The sequence below is a fragment of the Camarhynchus parvulus genome, chromosome 6 (genome assembly GCF_901933205.1).
Source record: "Camarhynchus parvulus chromosome 6, STF_HiC, whole genome shotgun sequence".
Classification (NCBI taxonomy): domain Eukaryota; kingdom Metazoa; phylum Chordata; class Aves; order Passeriformes; family Thraupidae; genus Camarhynchus; species Camarhynchus parvulus.
In genome coordinates this window covers 17,055,063-17,076,211 of record NC_044576.1, presented here as the reverse complement: position 1 = coordinate 17,076,211, position 21,149 = coordinate 17,055,063, and the positions used below count along the sequence as shown (strand labels likewise).

The window sequence follows — 21,149 nt, the reverse complement described above, 5'->3', positions numbered from 1 at the left end:
TGACACAGAGGTTCTTAAACTATAGGCATAGTTTCCATGTTGAAGTCTATGAGAAATACCATGTTTGTCTGCCGAGCAACTTTCTCAAATCAAGATCTGGCAATTTTTGGTGACAATGCAGGTGTGAAACTGAGAGAGTGACTCAGATGTGTAGTACTGTTATTGCTTGTCTTACTGTAGTGCTTCAGTCTGTACTGTTGGTTGTGCCAGGTACTGTACATTGACATGGTAAGGAACAATATCACCCCACAAAAGCTGTCTGTGTGGCTGGAAGTGGGAAGTGGAAGTACTGTTATCTTTCCATTGCACAGAACTGGCTAAACCAAAGGACTCCAATGATTTGCCTTCTTGAACCAGCCAGTGATCACACCTCTGTGTTGGTGATACTTGAAATAAAGATGGGCAACAATGTCAGTGAGATGTGGACTGTACTCCCCCAGCACATTGTTCTGCCTGGAGGAACAGGTCCCAGTATTGGTCCTTCCCACATTGCCTTTTGCACGGGGCATTCTTGGATGTAGCAAATGTACAGAGAAGGTATCAGAATTGATAAAGATAGAAATATAAAGCCTTTATGGAAGCATACTATGCCTGAGTATTTTCCCCAATAAAAAGTTCTCACTGAAGTCTGTTATACTTTAATGACTCATGGTATTTCCCTGTGTTTAACACGTATTTAGAATTTTTAAATCTGGGGGATTGCAAATGACTTCTGGTAGTGAGTTTGGCATCAGAAATCAAGTTACTTTAAAATGTGAGAATTTATGGTTGAAATCAAACTCATCTGTGACATGCAAGTTAGCAGAAGATTCAGGTACAGGATGTTTGGTACATTGCTCTTTTTACTCTGCATTTGAACTTCTGTATACTCTGGTTTTAGGCTCTCCAGTTGCTTTGGGCAAGTGCTAAAGAATGTGGTTTATAGGAGTTTCTTCAGAGTTTAAAGGCTTGTCATAGTGATCCAGAAATCTAGATATTATTAAAGCTTCCACAGCGAAAACATGTTGCAACTTAAACCTATAAATAAAGAGTTACCTGACGTTTAACTCATAAATCATTCAAAAGAAATACATTCTTATGTGCATGGCTTTGGAAATTTCTTACTCACCCAAAGACAAAGAAGGAATGATTTCACATTTGTTCAGAACACAGAATCATATAATCAATAGCATATTCTTTTTACTCTGCCTTAAGATGAGTGTTTTGCCTGGTAGCAGTTAAACAATAGTGAAGAATGTTGATTTGGTGCTTGTTGTTTGTAAATGACTTTTACAACTGTTCATCTCTGATGTAATGGAAAATAAGTGATGTAGCACAGAATTTTCCTAAAAATGCCTTGCTGTTATCTCTGTACAATATAGAATGTGAGCAATGTTTTCACTGAACAGTGGTGAGATTGTTCTGTTTCATCACTGTCTTGCATTGTAAATATTTATACTGGTTGAGAAACCCAGGCTTTTGTTTTCTTCAATGTAAGTGTATGCATTTTTAAAATAGTCTTTAATAATTTTGAAGATAAAAATACAGAGCAATTTTTCCTTGGATTGCAGAACTGATTTAGAGTTTTATGAACACCAAAAAGATTATAATAAAGAAAGGGAAAGGATCATAAATTATCTATAGGTGTTACATTGTATCATGTGGACTTGTGTTCTAGACTAGAAATTTACCTGCAAGTAATTGTCTGCAAGTAATTTACTTGCAAGTAATATATGTATTAGTATGTCTCTTCTTCCATTGGATTATAATCTTCAATACATTTTCTTTTTAAAAATATCAATTGTCACATGGAGCGCTGTGCCAAATCCCAGTGATCATGTGGGCTTTTTCCCCATAGATTTGCAATTATTCTGGAGGTCTGGGGTGTTTCCTTGTCCCTGATGTCACTTGCTGTCTTTGAGGCATGTCATAGTTTTGTGGATTTTGGCGTTTGCGCATGAGTAGGGGTGAGGGAAGTGGTTTTGTATTCAATAGCTGTTCTGTGGACCCTTCTGTGCTGATTGCAGCATGGTCTGCAGTTGCAGTCAACCAGCTGCAGCAGTCTTGGTGGGCCAGTCCCAAACCTGTGTTCACATTGGAATCCATGTAGGTTACTGCTGTGCATTACTTTTGGACATGCAGTGAAGAGAGAAGGACTGCTCTTCTCAGAAACTGTAGGAATGAGTGTAATACTGTGGCATGTTCTTCTTTGACAATGAGTATTGTAACAAAGCAAGTCTTCATCCATATCTTTTAGAAAAATTTTAAGTTGTGTGATGAAGACATCCTAATTTTTGATCTGCAGGGTGGCTTCAGTACCAAACTGAAGGGAAGAATGCCTCTTCTGGAGAGGGGCATTTGTTTCTCAGGAAGCCGGTCTCTGCTCGTGCTGGGAGTTGATAGGATCATGGCTAAAAGTGATAAGGCAAGCCTCAAACAGGCTGTGATGTAATGTCCTCACAGTCCTTGCAGTAATGTAAAGGCTCACAGCTTGCTGTGAGTGGGATTCATGTGCTAGACTCGCTCTGGTCAGAAGCAAGATGTCTTTAATGTGAAGGGGTGAGGAGAAATGGTGATTGAGGCAAGAGAATGAATGGCACCCCCTTATGCAAATAGATTTGGGAATTCAGTGGAGCAGGTAGAGGAATTTGCTGGCTGAGAAAACAGGAGCCCTGGCTGTTACTTCTCCCAGCCTCCATCATTAGTACTTTCCAACGTAGAGAATCAAACTCTTGCTTTAGTTCTTTTTCTTTTTGCTTATTGTAGTTTGAGACTGTCCCAGGTATTGTTACTGATGTTATTATGGTCTGCTTCATAAAAAAATATACAAAGGGAGTTTCTTAAAAATGTCTGTGAACCAGCAGACCGCTGATGCTAAAGAAGTTTTGCAGCTGTAGCAGGAACTTACTGCCCCAGGTGTGTGTGGAACACCTGGTGCTTTGTTTTTTCCACAGGACATCAGGAATGATCAGTGATGCTTCTGATGCAGGTAAATTGCTATTAGTAACAGGAGCAGACAAAAGTAATTTCTTTGTTTCTCAGGGGACTGTAGTGACTGTACTATTGTGTTATTGTAACAGAGGGAAGTGACATTTGTTTTCCTGAAAGCTAACCAAGCTAGTTCATAATTGCATTGATCAGCTGATTTAATTTGAAAGGAACAGTTTTTAAGGAACTTGTTTTTCAGGGGTCCAGATGCTGCTCAGCTTCCATTGAATAATGGGAAGGGGTTGCTAAGAGTTTTGGGACCGTTATTTACTGAGACTGTAGTTTAACTGCTTGCTTGTCTACTTATATTATATTCATAAAAATAACTGTATTCTTATTTGGAGAGGAGTTAGCCAGAGCTGGCAGATACCTCTGTTTCTCTGTGGGTTATATGTAGTCTACACCTGTATATTCCTGTATATTGAGAAACGTTCAAAGGAAAGATAGGGAACTTGCAGAAGAAACTCTTGTCCCCTTTCTAAGTCTTTCTTTTGATTTCAACTACTCAATTACATGATTTAAAACTTTATTCAAACTTAAAGTTTTGAAGCTGATTAGTTGGGGGACAGTAGCTGGTGGAGGAAAGGAGGAACTGAGATAATAAAGGGAGAAGTTACAGCTAAGCTGGTAAACAGTGCAAGATGCATGGGCAGACTCAGAGCTGTAAATAGCAATAATCCAGAATTATATCTGCCTGGTCTGAATACAAGGGTTCTTTTTAGGGTTAGTACAACATTAGAAGTGAGATGTGAAAGGTACTGCAGGAAAGGAAGTGTTAGTTCCTCTCCCTTAAGCTGTGTTGATTAGATTTGTTTGTCAAGTTAACAAACACATGTGAAGTGCATGAGGCTTGATAACATCTCTTAAATACTGCTGTTAACAAAGTACTGATTAAGCTACAGTAAACTAAACTGAAACGCAGATGCAGGATCCTCTTTTTGAAAATGCACATCTGTCATCTCTAGGAGAGCATTACGTAACAGACATTAGTAGGGGAAGAGTCCGGACAAGCTCAAAATGAAATAAATAAAAGCTTCAAACTGGAGCCAACACAAGCTGATAGGATTGAAATATTTGCAAATATGGAAAATGTAGTGTACAGAAAGTAGACATAAGCTATATCCATCTGAAATGTCAAAGTTGCTAGGAAAAGTTAAGATGCACACAGGAATGTACTGGATGAGGGCTTTTGTTACCTTCAGAACAATGACAAAAACACAAAACCAAAGGAATTTTTTAAATGGAGCTTTGAGATTTCATATCAAGACCTCCAGCAGAAAAAGATTCCAAATCTGCATTAATAGATTGTTTAAGTCTTATTATGAGCAAGTAAGCCAGCTGATGAAGATGTTACTCCATCTAGCAGCAAATTTCTTCAGGGAGTTTCCATTCCTTCCTGGGTTGGTCAGGCTTTGTGCTGCGTAGAGGGGAAGTTTCAGAAGACCAGATTGTATGGCAGCGATCCACAAAGTCTTGGAGCAGAATTTTCAGCCTGCATCTGGAAGGTGCCCTGCAGTCTAGAGATTGACTTATCCCATGGCAGGATTGTCACAGCAGTGGATGGTACTTCAGTGTCTGCATTATATGGACATCAGTGATCTGTTGCTTTATTTTTAACCCATCCACCCTGCTACGGATTGTCAGAGCACTGACATAGGTGATGCTGCTCACTGTCACTACTGTGGGCTAGGGCAGTTGAAGAGAAATTGAGAAACCTTGGGGCAGACCAGAACAACTCACAGGTTGTTTCTTTCCAATTCCTTTCTGTTAGTGACTATCATCTTCCCTTTGCCACAGGTTCCAGGGCATATCTTTCATGCATATAAAGACATATTATTTTATGTCTATGTCATATTATTTCCTGTTTAAAGTACCTATTGTACTTTAAACAGGAAAGCAACTGACCTATGTGACTGGTGTATTTTTACCCCTTCTGAGTAATACAAAGCATTTGTACACACCTACATGAATCCTTGGGATGCATTTCTTTTGGTAAGGCCTGTGTACATCTGCAGCCAGTGCCACTACAGCACCAGAGCTTCTGTTGAAGTTGTCCAGCATACCTGGTGTAGCAAGGGAATATGGTAGACTTTCTGAAGTATAAATGACCTGAGAGAATGTGCTGTTCAGACAGCATGTTTATAGACTCTGGTAGGTACCAAACCACAGACAGGAAATCATGATTTGTGCTTACTTGCCCCATTTCAGCTGTGAATCTTTGGCAAAGAGTAGTTTAGCCTTTATTTTGGAACATGTAATGGGCAGAGGGCTGCAGTAGGGGGCAGGTGAGGAAGGACTTGCATCTGCATTCTTCCAATGGCACTTGACACTCTAACAGTCCAGCAAGTTACAGACCATTTGGTTCATCTCACGTTCTTGCTGTCACTTGGGAAGCTGAGGTCTTGATAGGATGGATGATTAAAGTGGGAATTCCAAGTGGTTTTCACCTACTTCTGTTATACTGAGCTTTCCTGTTGTTGTTGCTGTCCCTTCTCATTGTTGAGGGATACATCCGGTGCAGGTAGTTCAGTTCACAACATGCAGATTGAGCTCTGGGTGGGAGCCCAAGACAAGAGGCCATGAATTGCCAACCTCTTGGACATCAAAGGGCATGAAGATGAATAGTGCCAGTGAGGTGGGTGGATGGACACTGGGACACACAGCATGAGCAGGGGACTCAGGACAAAGAGTGAGATTTGTCTGCAGGTTGATTGTGGTGGGATAAAAGCCCAGGGGGTCCTTTTTTGTGGGTACTCCTTGGAGGCACCAGCTCAGGCTACTGTGTTACTGCATTGTGAATAAATGGTTTTGTGGAACAAGACATCTGAGACGCTGCCTTGGGAAACCTGGGGACAAACCAGTAAGGAAACCTGGTCAGAACTGTGTGAGTGAGGTGTGCAGGGAGTCAAGCAGGGGTCTCATGGGCTCACAGGAGCCTCTGCTTTGAAGGGGCTTCAGTCTCAGCAGTGAAAGTCTCTGGTGCTGGGAGTGCAACTGCCAGAGTCACGTGAATGGTCAGACTGGAAGGTTTCCTTAACACAAGTACTTCCTGCTGATAACCTAGAAGAGACTAGTTTTCTGCTTCTGTCAGACATGCTGTTCAAGGGAATGCCCCAGCTACCAGGCCCAAGTCATGTGCATGCTTTTCCTTCCTTTTGTACTTCTCAGCTACCTTGAGAGACTCTGTCCTGTGTTCTCTGAATCTGGCTGATTTTGCTGCAGCTTTGTGGTTCTAGCAACGTAATGAGGACCTAGGTGGTGTGGTTCCAGGTGTCTGCAGGCATTTTTAGTTACTGTTTTGCCTATCCTGCAGAAAGCAAAACTGGACTACCTGAGTGGGTGAAATCTTAGCTTCACTGAGCTAAGATCATCTGGGGGCTCTGCAGCCAGGATTTTGACCTCTTATGTCTTTTGAAATGGCATTTGTTTCTGAAGACTCTCTGCAATGGCAATATGGCTGGAATCCATCTTTTAGGAACCAGTGTGGCTATAGATAAGAGTAACAACTGAGCTTCAAGCTGTCCTCTGTCTTGGCATTCCTATGTGCCCCAGCCAGCTTTGCAGGAAGTTATGAACCAAATAAAACACAGTGAAGGAGGAAGCTGAGTTGCTACCTGGTACCTCCTGGGCAAGTGTACTCTGCTGTTGGATGGAGATGCTGTAGTAATGAGGAATTGTCATTTTGTGTGAGGTATGGCCTAAACATCTAACTGGAATCCTGACCAGAAGGGGCTATCTAGGGGCAGTCTCATTGCCTTAGCACTTCTTCCTTTTTGGCAGGCCCCCAGTTTGATGTGCTTCAAGTTTGGATCCTACTTTGCAGGTACCCAACTGCTTACCTTTGAATCAGGTAGGTTGTGGAATTAATTTAGCTGTGAGATATCCTGTGGAACTTGTCATAACTTGCTTTGTGTTGGCTTTTGAGTGGCATTGCTTTTCTGGCATGCTTGTCTGTTTGTACTCAGTACTGCAGATGGTCTGTTCATTCACGTAACTTTATCCTTTAATTAGCACTGTGGAGTTAAAGTGCTTTGGGTTGATACAGACAGAATTTGAGTTGTGTGCATTATTAGGGACCCAGCAGATTGGGGATGCAACAGGGTGGCATCTGGGTTTAGTTTACAGCTTTCTCTAAGCCACCCTTGAACAAAGGCAGGCTTTATTAGAGCGTCTGCCAGGCTTCTTTACCAGAGGAGGGCTGTTTCACATCATCTTTGAATACACAGTTGGATTATATCTGCTGTTTGAGCTCTTTCAAAGAATTCTAACACATGCTGTCCTTGAAATACCTGCAAAAAAACTGGTTTGACTTGTTTGCCATCATCAAAGAGGGTTAACTGTGTTTTCCAATCATTTTCCATGTTCTCTTTATAGTCATAACTTGTCCTTGCCTGCAAGCCCAGAACCCTTTTCGAGGGGAGACACAGAGCAGGACTCCTTCGTTTTTGCTCCATTACATATTACCTGGCATATTTTCATTGAAGCTTAATGTTCTCTCGATTTCCTTTCTCTGTGTTTTCTTGGGAAAATACCTTCCCTTCCCCCCTTGTTTATTGTGGTTTGATAATCCCATCTCAGCCCATGTTTATATTCCCTCTAGCTTGGCTCTTTTAGAGGATGTAACTAAGCAGGTGTGGGGAGGATCTGAGGAGGTTCTGTGTTTTCTCTTTTTGCTGGGATTCAATAATGCAGGTAAATCTCATGTTTCCATTTGTCCTCCGGTAAGGAAGTGTCCTTGTTGCCAGTTTATTCACACTGATATATTTTACTTTTAAAGTAAGTGGTGCCTGAAAGTTACGGAGGCGTTGCCTTTAAAGCTCTCATGCGTGCTTTCTGATGCTGTCTTGGCCTCTCTGGGAGTAACACAAATCCTGCCCACGTGTCAGTAAAGCTCTTGAACTTGGCTGAGCGCTCGAACAGGCAAACAGCATCAGGCAGCAGATGGAGTGTGTGATTGGGGTGCAGCAGGCCTTGCTTACTTTTTGGTTTTGTTCATCATTTTCTCTACAACCTTTGATAATTCTTTCCACCTCAGTGAAAAGAGGATAGTGAACTGTCATTCTCTATATAAAGTGCCTTGAAACTTAATTTTTTTTTCATGTTGTTTAATCAAACCCAGTCAAAATAGTTGATCCCGTTTTCATTTTACACAACTGCAGTATTCTTGTGGAGTCTAGTGGAAATAAGCCAAGCTTTTTAGGTTTTTGATTCCACGAAATATGCTGAATGATCTGGTTCTATCTTCAAAACTTCCAATTAAATGTTAAATAAAGAATGTGTGCAGTATAAATTAAGGGTATTCACTAAGTGCTCAGATATACTATTTCCAAATTATTAAACAACATAGGGTATTTATCTAGTCTCTGTTTTCTGCTTTTTCAGTTTCAGAACCAGGCAAACAAAAAGTTGGCATGTTATGGAAACAGAAGAACAGTTGCATCAGTTCCCTGTTTAATATAGTCCCTGCTGTGTTAATTCCTTTCTAATCTGTTCTTTAAACACAATTGATTGTGTCTCATTTATGGCAAATTACATTCCAAATAAACACTCCATGATATTACATGTTTGAAAAAGCTTTTTATTTATTGTAACTTCACTAATCTAATAAAAGGTATGGTTAATTATGCCTGCCTTTCAGATTAGCATTGCCAGTTCTGGCTAATTTATGTCTATCACTGTCTTTCCTATGTGTAATGCTTCCCTGTTACATTAGTAGAAGAAGGATAAAGTGTGTGTAGTCCATCCAGTGAATTCACAATCCCTAGTGAGGGATTTTGATTATATTAATCTCTAATAGTCTTAGGAAAGGAACAGCTCATGTGATACATCTTTCAACTGGTACAGCTTTATATGAATGACAAGAGCCAAATGTGGGCTATTGTCTGTTTTTAGCCAAAGCTACAGCATTCAGGTGTTTTTAGGATGACTCCTGAGGCAATTCCATCCAGTATGGGGGGTTGGCAGTTTAGGAAACTTACCTGTATGACCTTTGTTCCTGCACCTCCAGGTAGCACACTCAGCTTGGAGAGCTGCTCTTCCTCCCTCTCCCTATCTGTGCAAACTCAAGCATGATCCCTGCCCTCTAGCTCTGCTCTTAGAATGCTTTCAGAACTGGTTGAGAATTTATTTGTTCAGTTTTCATTAATTGTGCTCTGATCCATCTAGTTAAAATCCTTTAAAATTTCTGCATCTCTTCTCACCCAGCAAGGGCACCAGAATCCAGAGAAAATAAGACGTATGTCTTGGTCCAGTGGATGGCGTAGCTTTGGTTTAGAAATTACTGCATTTCGAGCTACTTTAACATCATCTAATATTTTTATTTTTTAGTTGCAAGGCCTTACAATGGCACAGAATGAGCACTGCGTTCAAGCCTCCTTCCTGTAAATGATAGGACCAAACAAGGCGGTGTGATGAACATGCCACTGCATCAAATCTCTGTCATTCCAGCTCAGGATGTTACCTCTTCCAGAGTCTCCAGGAGCAAGACCAAAGAAAAAGAGGAACAGGTACTGTCAGATATGCTTGATTTTCACTGGAAATTATCTAAGTATAAAATTATAGGGGCTACCAAATCAGACCTGATTCTATTCCAAAGCCCCAACTCCTTGCATTACTGCTGCTTTTAGTGAGGACAAACACTGCCAAGTTATCTTCTTGTGTTTGCTAATTTAAAGCAGCTGTCTGCAAAATTCTAGAGATTGTTGTTGAGTAACTTCTGCAAAATGCAAGCTACAGCCATCTATTTTGCATAAGAATTCAAGGCAGATAGAGATTTGGATGGTTGCTCTAATACCATTATTGTAGAAGCTGTTACAGGTGTATATAAAGAAAAAATATATGGAATGTGAACTCCTATATGTAGCCATGCATCCTGTTTTTCTTTACTCTTGGTAGCATGCAGTAGCTGTGCTGTATTTCAAAGTGACTAGAATGTCACAAGGAGGGCTGTATACACCCATATGTATACATACTGTACTGGTTTATGCAATATGATTTGTATTCTTAATGTGGGAGTATGTGTGTGAGTGGAACCAATCTGAGGTCTTGCTGTGGTGCTAATGCAAAAATATCTGTAGTATCTACTAATTCGAAGTCCAGTAAAATCCAATCAATACACTACTTAACAGTTTCTAATAGCATGTGAAGAAGACTATGTCTAGTCTTCCCATGTCAACCTTATTTATCTGGGCTGTGTCTGATGCAGCCCAAAAACCTTAATGTGCACTGTGCTTTAGTGTACACTGTACTGCATCGATCTTATATTATCTGTCAGTTCCACAGAAACCTCTTTGTGGTTTTGTAGCTTTAACATAGAATGATGTCAGGAGAACATTCATTATGGTACAGCTGCAGGGCTTGCTTTGTGGACTGCTCAGCAGTGGTTAACTCTGAGAAGACCTCCTTCTGGTCTGAGTGGTGCTGATTACAGATCGGGTGTAGCTTATCTATAAGGGACTAGAAAGGCACTGTCGTGTTACAGGAAGGGATTCACCAACATTGACTTTGAGTAGGGTAAAAGAGTAATTTCTGATGTGTTGGGATAATTTGCCCTGATTACTCATCTCACCTGACAGCTGTCCAGATTGAGCCTATCAAAGTCACCAGGAGAAATAAACTGTCCTATTATTGGCTGTTTTGAGTCTTTTCCTTAGTAACATCTTAATGGATTCTAGCCCTTCAGATTCTTAAACCAGTAACTAATTAGGCTGGCACACTGCTGCTTTTGGTTGCCAGAACTAGGCAAGAAGTTACTATCACAGCGGAGATGCTCTAAATCCATAAAGCGCCTTGTCTCAGGAGTCTGCTGGAATCTGTCACTTCCCACCTGTCACACAGAGTTACTGTCTGGGCAGCTCCTTGGGTAAGAGGGCTCTGCTGTTTCCTCCCTTTGGTGCTCTCCCATGCAGTAACTGTAAGTGCTGAGAGTGAAACAGCTCCTTTGTCAAATGCAGGGCAGTGCTGTGAATTTACTACTCTGCTCTGGGGCAGTGGAGATTAGGAGGCAGATCAGAACAACCTGTGCCTCTAACCATGCAGTGGGCTCAAGTGAGAATCTCAACTCTTCTTCTAAACATGTTTTTAATTTCCAGCACAGTGACTTCGGTGTTAACAGGTATCCCCTGTGTTTCCTTCATGATAACTAGTTGAAATGTTGGTTATTGTTCCCCTTGCTGGGTTGCTGTTATATTTTCAAGCCTTAGCATGTGAGAAGCAGAACAGAATACTTGTTTAAATATGTGCAGTGTTGAAGAGGAAGTGGGACCATGCAAGCAATAGATTAGGCTAACTTGGAAACACTTTGTTTCCCAAGTCTTGTCCTTCCTGTCTCCATCAGCATATTCATTCATCTCCAGGTGTCCTGCATTCTGCCAAAACTACAGCTGGAACAGCTGGAGCTCTGGGTGAGCTGTCAGCTGTACTGACACTGTGGCTGCTCCTGTGCACATGAGCCTGGCTCTTATACTCCCTTCCTCACTCCTGCTCCTGGTGTTAACTTTTAGTGCTGGATCTTACAATGAGCTGGAGGGCAATCAGTTTGTTAATGCGCTGACTTTGACCGATCCAGTTAAACTTTCATATTGCATCAGTTAGGATGTTCAAGGATACTTTATAGTCAGTCCCTGTTAACTCTTGGATGCAGTCAAGACCCACTGGGCAAGACTGAGTTTTGCTCATATTTTAAGAATATAGTAAAGGGGAGATGGGATGCAAAAGAAAAAGAATTTCAAGATTATCCTTTTCTGTTGAGATAGCAACTCCAAGATAAAGAGCAGCAATGCAGCTGAACATGATCCTGTACTGGGCAAATCTACTGAGCAGTTGCAGGTAGTTGCTGTGCCCTAGGTAACGTCTACTGTACAAGACACTGATACTAGGTAAAACTGAGAAAGAAGGTGTTCCAGTACAAAGTCAGTGTAACTTCAGTATTTTCATATTTCAGTTGCATAAGTTCCCACCACAATACAGGTCACAGTTATTTCCTTATATTGTAGTTGGCCTAGAAACAGTTCTTATGTCTGCAAAAGCATACAATAGTTTTTGAGAAAAACTTACAACATTTCACAGTTTGATTCATGTACCATGATTTTCTTACCTTACCTTTATTATATAATAAGAATAGTAAATTTCTTACTTTTCCTGTGCAGGAACAGTATGCTACTCAAACAAATGTGTACACTGTAGTCTTAAAATATTTTGAGTTGTACAAAGCCACTTGACAATCTGAACAAAATCGAACCACAGTCAAAACCAATAGTACTGTTTCACAGATAAATACGTAGGTTTGCTTGGTAGGACCAGGCTTCTTAGACCAAGTGCATTTCCAGGTGTGCACTTTATAGATTGAGTAGACTCATGTACATCTCTCCCCCTGTTCATTATCAAGCTGTGGCTAAAGCCAAGGTGAATAAAGGTAAAGTGTCATCTAGCAGATGTAATTTTGTCTTGCTTTCATTTTTTGCTATTTCAAACCAGACCTTTGGCTTGTTGGTACCTACATCCTGCATTGTAAGAAGTCCTTTGGAGGAAAGGCTCAAGAAGCACAGCAGCAGAAAATGAAGGACCAAGGTGCCAAGAGAGAGACCTTCCACCAGTCTCTGAAAAATCAGTGTCTTTCCTATTTCCCAGAGCATGCTTTTTATTCTGCTGTCTTTTGTGATTGTGCATGTGGTTAGTTATCCACATTTGTCATAGAGCTGCAGAGGGAGAATTCTCAATCTGAACAGTACAGATCTCACTATTTCTTCTCTTCTATGCTTCTGGTCAAGATGTAGCACTTGTATTTCAGGTTAAGACTTGGTTTTATTCTAGCTTTTCTTGCTATGAGAGGAAGTTTTCTGGACTAGTGTTTTGTAACTAAATGAAGAACAGCAAGAAATCCTTACCACCTTTGTGATTACAGTGCAGTTTTTCATATTGAGTGATGTATAATACCTAGGCATGCTTAATAGCAGATTAAATTGGAGGCTCAATACCTGTGGAAGACTGTGGCAAAAATCCTATTGAATTTGAAGAAGTGTTACGAGGAAAAGTTTTTATCTACCATTTCTGGTCTACGTCCTCAGTGATATGTATACATAAGAGCCCGATAGATTCAGGTTAATATAATTTTCAACATTTAAAATAGTTGAAATCTGAGGTTAGCAGCAATATTTCGTGAAACTTTTGTACATTTCCCCAGTAAAATAAGGAAGGTCGTAAAGGGATTATTACTCTTGCATTTAACTCAGATGAACTGATAGCTTTAAGGGCTATTAATAACCATCATTAGCTTCTTACTTATCCTTCACTAGGAATAGCTTCATGCTTACCTGATTTAAGGGAGAGTTGCTGTATTGTGTGTGAGAAGCCACAACCCCCTTCCCCTGTTTGGTGGGCAGTATGCTGGCAGCAATGTTTTCTAGTGCATGCAAAAGCAAGCAGCCCTCAGGATTTCATGGGAAACAAGGAACAATGCTGGCATGTGACTGAGGTGGTGTTCTGCGTCTGTTATGTTTTATCATTGTCTTTTTGAGGGCTTGCTGCCTTCCTCACTGCAGCAGACTGATGTCTGCTACAAGTTGTTAGTGTTACTGCAGTGAAGCTCCCTCAGCAATAGCTTTTCACCACTCTTCTAAAAATGTGCACCAGCCATGGCCTCTGGTGCTGTGATCTCTGCAGATCTCATAAGCAGATCAGGGATGGGTGGGATCAGTGATGGAATGAGAGATCATGAGATGTTGGGCACAGTACTGTTTCTTCTCAATAATCTCAACCTGGGAATCAATACTGAGCTGTCATCGAAGATCACACAGTATTTATCACAGATGAAGAGCAATGTCTTGATCACTGTATTGATCAATGCAATATATTGATCAGTGCAGATCAATAAACTTGCTGATTCCAGTTGATCAGCTGAAACTCCCTTCTGCTCACTTCTCTTGTTTTCTAAGTGCTGTGTAGTATTACTGGCTGCTACATGCTCAGCAGAGATGCTGTGATTGTCCCTGACATCTCCAGGTGCTTCTCAAAGCTGTCATCTGGAAGAGACTGAGTGCCTCATTTGTGTATATGAAATTATGGTGAGAGAAGCACATTGTGATGCATCTTCATAAAGTTCTTCTGCCTCTGTAATGATCTCCTGCATCCTGTAACAGGAAAGGCACTATGGCCTATTGATTCAAATAAATCACATTTTACTGGAAAAGCAGGACTTAGGGGAAAAAAAGGCAATTGATGCATTTGCAAGAGTTTGTAGTCATAGATCAGTATTCTCAAGGTAAAGATGTGTGTTTTATGTTGTTGAATCTAGAGTGACACTTTGAGAGCTGTTTTTAAGGTACAGAAGCACTCTGACTTTCTCCATTCACTTTTTGGACTTTGAGCTGTGAATTTGGTCTCTTGAGTGGCTGAATTTGGTCCAGATACTCAGGCTTTGTAATGCTCTGTGTGGGTGTGTTTGGTTTTGCTTGCCCATCAAACTAAATAATTCATTAAGCAACCAGGCTGTAAATCCTTTGTGAATTTTACCCCTTTTATTTTTTGTACAGTGATTTGTGTGTTTATGTGTAGCTGTCACATATTAACATGGGGCCCGGTATTTTTCCTTTCTGAAGTTTGCCTTGTATCAATACTAGCTAACTATGGAAGAGTTTTTGTCTGAGTATTCTTTATCTTTTCTGTGAGAAGCAGAATGTACTTCTCCTGCTGTACTTCTTGTAGGCATAAGCTCAGAGTGGATGGGAATTGTGAAGACCTTTCCCATCCAGACCTTTCCTGACAATTCAAATCTTGGGTTTTACATTTGGTGTTTATCAATGGATCATAAAGCGTTTCTCAGAAGAAGTTACACTTTCTACTCTTCCTGCCTCTTGCCAGCTTAAGGGCTTTCTTCTGCGGTCCCATGTGTTCCTGGCAAGAGCATGACTTACTTTGCCTTTGGTACCTGGAAGACTGTCAAGAAGCACACAGAGTGAAGCCAGACCTGAATTAAGCCAGGTCTGTAATCTGGGATTTGCTGTTGTTTTACCACCCTGCTAGATGGCATTGGGCAAATCCTTTGGGTTCTTGTGCTATCCTGACTCCCATCTGTGAAAGAGGGCTGGCGCTGCTGACTAGCCTTGTAAAGGACTTCAGGTGTATGGATAAAAGCTGAGTAGCTGGAAGCCTTTGTCACTAGGTCCTTTGAGATGTCTGCTTTGCCAGAGTCCCAGTCTGCAGACACTTGAGCTGATGGCCCAAAGCTCTGCTACAGAACATGGTGGGCATGGGGTATGTGGAGAGCAGAGGGGTCTTCCTCCTGGTGGTGAGCACTGCTCAGTCTCGGTCGTGGTGCATGTGCAAAATGTTGTGTCTTTCCTGAATTTCTTCTGCTCTTGTTGTGCTTGAGTGCAGGATGAGAAGCTGGTCCTCTCAAGCCCTACTCTTGGAAGCTAGCACATGCTGATTCCCAGCAAACCCTAGTGAAAGGGGAAGAGAGGAGACAGGAAGTGGGAGGGAGGGGATGGCATGGGAGGGAGCTGCTCCTGCTTGAGCAGTCCTAACAAAAAAGTCAGATCACGCTGTTTGATTCTGCATTGTGTTTGTTTTGGAGTGTGTACAGCATGTGTGTGTGAGGAAAGGAGCAGATGGCTGCTGAGTGGGGATGAATTACAAAAGGAAAAGTGTGGGAAGTGGTTTCTGAAAGGATTTTGAGGGAAAAGAGAAGACTCTTTTAAAAATTCAGTAAACATTATGAAAACTAACAGCAGTAGATACAGCAGCAGAGATTTAGGTAGTGATTCTTTAGAGAAGAAGCTTCAGCCGTTTCAGATTTTGCAGTTTGCTTATAATCACTCATTTGTTTACAATCTCTGTTTTGACTTTGCTTATTGCATGTGAGGTCCTTACTTTGATGTCTCGAGACCAGAAACTTAGAGTTAATGATTATGATCTCTGGCAGTTGCATTAATCTGAATTTTAAACCACCTCTCCGACATTAACAAAATCTGTCTGGCTCTTATTAGCAGCTCACTTAAGGAAGCTGAGAGTCATTCCTCAGAAAATATTGTATTCCAAAAGTGCTGATGCAGTTTAATTACATGATAGTCATGTATGCTTTGGTGGTGTTTTGCAGGTCTGTTAATGTTTCTGGTGTATGTTAATGTGCAACAGCTTTCCATAAAGGGAGCCCTGGATGTGAGCTCGTGACTTTGGAGTTTATTTTTTTTTCTTCCCTGGCAGAAGCATTCTTGTTTGTTTGCCTTCTAATGAGATGTGTGTGTCAGTCATGATCCCACAGTGATGTATATGTGCATATAAATACCTGTGTTGATGAAATCACCACAGCTCGACAAAGTATTAGTCAAGACTTGATTCTAGTGTGCAGTGATTTTCATCATCCATTGTCTGTATTGTTTCTTTCAAGTGAGGCTGTCAGATTCCTGCAGACTGATTTTTAAAGTTTGCTGTCCATTAAATGTAATTTCTGTAAATGAGACACCCCAGAAGTACAGATGGTCTTTCCTCCCGTAGGATGTTTTGCCTCATGCGTTGATGCATAAGGAATGACTTCGTTGATTTGATCTTTCAGACAGATGTGTTTCTTTGCCTGGTAAAATAAAGTAGGTTGTGTTTGGAGTTGTTTTTTAGGGTGTTTTGTTTTGGGTTGTTTTGAAAGAAGAAGGAAGACTAACAATTCTGCCAGGGAGGCATGGTGTAGTACCCTTAATGTACTTGAACCTCAGGGAGTTTTAAAACTGTGTCTAGTTTTAAGCTGCTGATTCCCCTTAAATCCTGCACCCCAGTGGTTTATAGTTAAAACTTTAGCAAAATTATACATAGGCTTAGCTTGAACTTAGCTAATTCTACTTGGCCTTTATGCCACGTATATATAATTCTTGACAGGGCCAGGGGAAGTTGTTCTTCAGAAGTTGCTCCTCCTTGCTTTGCTGAAATCTAAGCTGTTAGGAGTACAACCTTCTGAGTCAATAATCCTCACACCCAGAAACAAAATCCACCTTTGGGATTAATTTAGCTTCTCTTGGTCCCAGAAGTGATGGTCTCTCATCTGCTACTAAACATGTTTCTCTCTGGCAGAAGACATAGCTCCTGTTTTAGGAAATTTCTTACAGAGATTTTTGCATGACAGCCACAAGTCAAAGCATACTTCTATTACTGAGCAAGCCCATGTGTATATTCTGTGAGGTCAATGGTTGAAATTCAGAATTTCATTTTTTAGGAGTCAAGAATTGAATTCCAAAAACAAAGGAAGGAGCAGAATTCACCTATTTGTCAAGGTTTAAGTTCATTTACAGCCCAGTCCTCTCTTCCTGTAAATTAGCACTACTTTGATGTTGATGAAAATGAGTACAAGTGGCCTGTTTATAATTTTTTCATTTGCTTGAATGTAGACCACATTTGATTCCTTGTGCATCTGGACTACAGGTGGCTGTTAGTGTCAGGGAGAGGAGTCAAATGCTGCTGAGTTTGCAGCATTTAACTTCACCCCTGTGCTGAGTGAGCACTGCATGTTTCCACCATGTTCTTTAGGGGTGCAGCATTTCTGGTGTTCCTGGAGGCAGGAATCTGGGGCTGTGTCACCAAATGCTTTGCACACATGTTGTGCATCTGTCAGGGGAATTGGAAGTAGGTGTGTTTAGTGCAGATATTCATATACTCAGATTCTATGAGTGTGGAAGCAATTTTTGGTGTATTCTTAAGATTAGAACATTTTTAGTAATAAGCTTGCATCTTATGCTTAGATTTTTCAGAGACCTTAAAGTAATGAAATGGGGTGTACATCTAAATTTTTTGTGTAACCCACTGGGGTCTTTATCAAAGCTGGATTTGGAGTCACAGATATCCAGTGTGCATCACTGCCTTGGAGGATAATTGTATCTCCTACTCTTTGGTACTTACACCTTGGAAAACCACTGTTTTAGGTCTCACAGATGTAGAAGATATGATATATAATAGAAAGATGAGTATTTTTATCTAAAAAGTCAATAAATTTTTTTTCTAACTCTTAAGTTAAATTCACTCTCTAGTGTGTAGATGTATTCATTAGTTAAGTGTATTGTATGTAATATCTTGTGATAATTATGAATTGGCATCAAATTCTTAAAAGTATGAGATTATCCTTTTCCTAGAATTTAGAGAGGAGCCTAAAAAAGAGTTACTGAAACATCTACAGGCAGATTTGTGGTAGTGTCTCCTAAAGAGAAGGGTTTCTGTTTTCATGCTCCATGGTTGGGATATCTGGGAGAAATGAAACACAGCTACTGCATACCTGTGAACTTTAAACCATAGCTATTTTAAGTTAAGGAGTGAGAAGGAAAGCATTAGGGTAGCACGGGAACATTAGCAAATTAGGACCACTGGGTACTGCCAGTGCTGATTTGTGCTTAATCTAAGAAAATATATCTTCTCTCTTACATCTGGGAATAGGACTGAGCTGGTTCTCTTCTGTGATTAATGCAAAAAACTTGACTATTTGTCTTGTAATTGCTCCAAATCAGCAAGCAAAAAAATCTGTATCACTACACAGTGATGAAGTTCATGCAGAAGGGGAACAGGCATGTTGGAGTACAGATTAAAGTTTTAGACAAAACACCTATTTTTGTATGTTTTTAATATGCAAATCAGAAAATACACACCTGTATGTCTGTATATACCTTCTCCCCCTGTGCTTGGCGCTGCTGAGGCCACACCTTGAGTGCTGTGTCCAGCTCTGGCCCCTCAGGTTGGGAAGGACGCTGAGACACTCAAGCATGTCCAGAGGAGGCCACGAGGCTGGAGAGGGGCTGGAAACACAAACCCTGTGAGGAACCACTGAGGGAGCTGGGGGTGTTTAGCCTGGAGAAAAGGAGGCTCAAAGGTGACCTTATCACTCTCTGCAACTTCCTGAAAGGTGGCTGGAGTCAGGTGGGGGTTGGTCTCTTCCTCCAGGCAGCAGCTGACAGAACCAGAGGGCACAGTCTTAAGCTGTGTCAAGGGAAATATAGGTTGGATATTAGGAAAAAGTTTTTAGAGAAAGAGTGATACAGTACTGGAATGGTCTGCCTGGGGAGGTGGTGGAATCACCATCCCTGGATGTGTTTAAAAAAAGATTGGATGTGGCATTCAGTGCCATGGTTTAGTTGAGGTGTTAGGGCATGGGTTGGACTCAATGATCTTGAAGGTCTCTTCCAAACTAGTGATTCTGTGTCTGTGTTATAGATATATCTATATATAGATATATATGTAATTTTTAGGCACTGGTAATAAAGGGTTAATTGTCCTAATTCCTAGTTAGAGTCAGCATAAAAGTAGTACCTCCCACCCCCAAAACTGTTTCATTGAAAATGGCTTGTTTTATTTTAATTATTCCTTTGAAGTTTGTGACATTGAAGGCCAGCAGGGGTGGCCACATCTGACTTGGAATTACCTGTGTTATGTTGCATGTAGTTACCCCTTTACACTAAATCTGTAACTCATGGTATTTGGAAGTGGCGCTTCAGCTTTCAGCCTTGATTTGAAGATGAAGGGTAAAGCTTCTGTCTGTAGTTTGTTTCCATGCCAGCCACCATCACAGCGCACAGAAGTTCTTTGCCTGCTCGTTGCTAGCAACTCTTTTTTGAGTAATTGAAACAGTCTCTTAAATTCTGCTTTTAGACCTGTGTGTTGAAAACATGTGAGGTCATCCACTTTATCTAAAAACTTACAGATAAAATTCTGGAGTCTTACCCAATAGGGTGTTTCCTTCAGTGCTGTAAATGGGACAGGGAGAATGAGGGATGGAAAGGTATCCTTTTGGGGCCCCTCTTGTCCTGTTTGAAAGTAAAGGTTGGGACACTGGAAAAGCAAGTGTCTTAATTACAAGACATGCTGTGCTGCTCTTGCTGGTAGAATTTCAGTGGCTTTACAGTTTTTGTCCTCTCTCAGTTCTCCAATGCTACCTTGGCAGTTCAGAGGGAAAACTGAAAACTCTGCTTGCTGTAATGCAGGGGTGAATGGCATTGATCCTGTCCTCAAACCCCATTCAGGTTCTCATTTTCACTTGTCATTTCTCTACAGCTTTCTACAGCTAATCCTCTACTGTACTTCTGCTTTGTAAGCTGAAACCCACAAAATTTGCAATCACAGCCTGTGTGACTTCAGTGAAAATAAAAGGCAGTTTTAGTACCGTGGGTTTTTTCCCCCAAATCAGTTTCATGTGCTCTGTATCTGTGAAGTGTCTGTAAGCCTCATCAGCCTGCTAAGCTTTGTGTCACCTGTATATATAACTGGCAGAGAGTTTCCTATGCTGTTTTCTTAAAGTTAATTTCCATATTATTATTGAAAATATTGACTGATGCCTGGCTTAGTACCAATCTTGTGGAAACAGCAGAGACATCTTAATTTGAGAAGGCTAACATCAAATCTGTCATCAGTCAGATCTTCACCAATGGAACATGTTTTATATCAGTATCATTTGTTCCATTTTTAGATGGAAACATTTGAGAAGAGAAATAGAAGGAAACACTCCTCTATATCAGACATAGTAAGGGTGGGAGTTCTACTGAGCTAAAACAGACCTTTAGAAAAATGTTAACAGGAGACAACAGACTGGCAAAAAAGCCCCAACCAACAGATGGGGTGAGCCTGATTGCAATAAGGCAGCACTTCCTCCCAGTCACATCCTGAGCACAGCTGCTGTAGGGGATGTTTCTTCTGCAAGAGATAGTGGGGAGAATTTCAATAGTGGGTAATGTGCCCAGGTATGAGAGTTTCATTTACAGTGTTTGTTTTGTGTGTTTTGGAGCCTGAATACCTAATGCCATTCTGAAAGCTGCATTTTAATGGTTACTGGAATGAACTGACTGAAGTGTATGGGACCTTGCAGTTTCCATGGGAAGCTGGTCCTTTCCCATGAATGCAGGTGGGGAGAAGGAGAGACATCCTGTCCTCTCAGAGCTTCAGTTCCAGCTAGATCATGTTCACACCAGACTGTTTAATCCTGGGGTTTTCCCCCTTATCATCTATAAACCTCTGTTTCTTCTTGAGTGTAGATGCAACAAAGAGCACTGCTGCTGTTCCTAGATTTATGAGCATTTTGAACTGCCCCCAGTCCAGCCAGTCCCATGCTGAGCATGACTGGTGGCAGTGCTTTCTCCTGAAAGCATTCCCAGTTTCAGCTCTGTCCAGCCCTGCTGCTCTGCTTCCAAACTGCCAGGAATCCTCACGATGCCCCCAGAAGTGATCAA

The 21,149-nt window shown here is 41.1% G+C and overlaps 1 protein-coding gene across 2 annotated transcripts in view; it reads left to right on the top strand.

Annotated features, from left to right (window-relative positions):
* The window catches only part of MARCHF8 (membrane associated ring-CH-type finger 8), an 88,299-nt gene that overhangs the window by 12,417 nt on the left and 54,733 nt on the right, over positions 1–21,149 (top strand). For both annotated transcript variants that reach the window (XM_030950950.1, XM_030950948.1), the window contains exon 2: positions 9,295–9,473. In XM_030950950.1, the coding sequence (XP_030806810.1) occupies positions 9,378–9,473 (96 nt within the window). In that variant the 5' untranslated portion in view covers positions 9,295–9,377. The remainder of the gene's footprint in view (positions 1–9,294; positions 9,474–21,149) is intronic.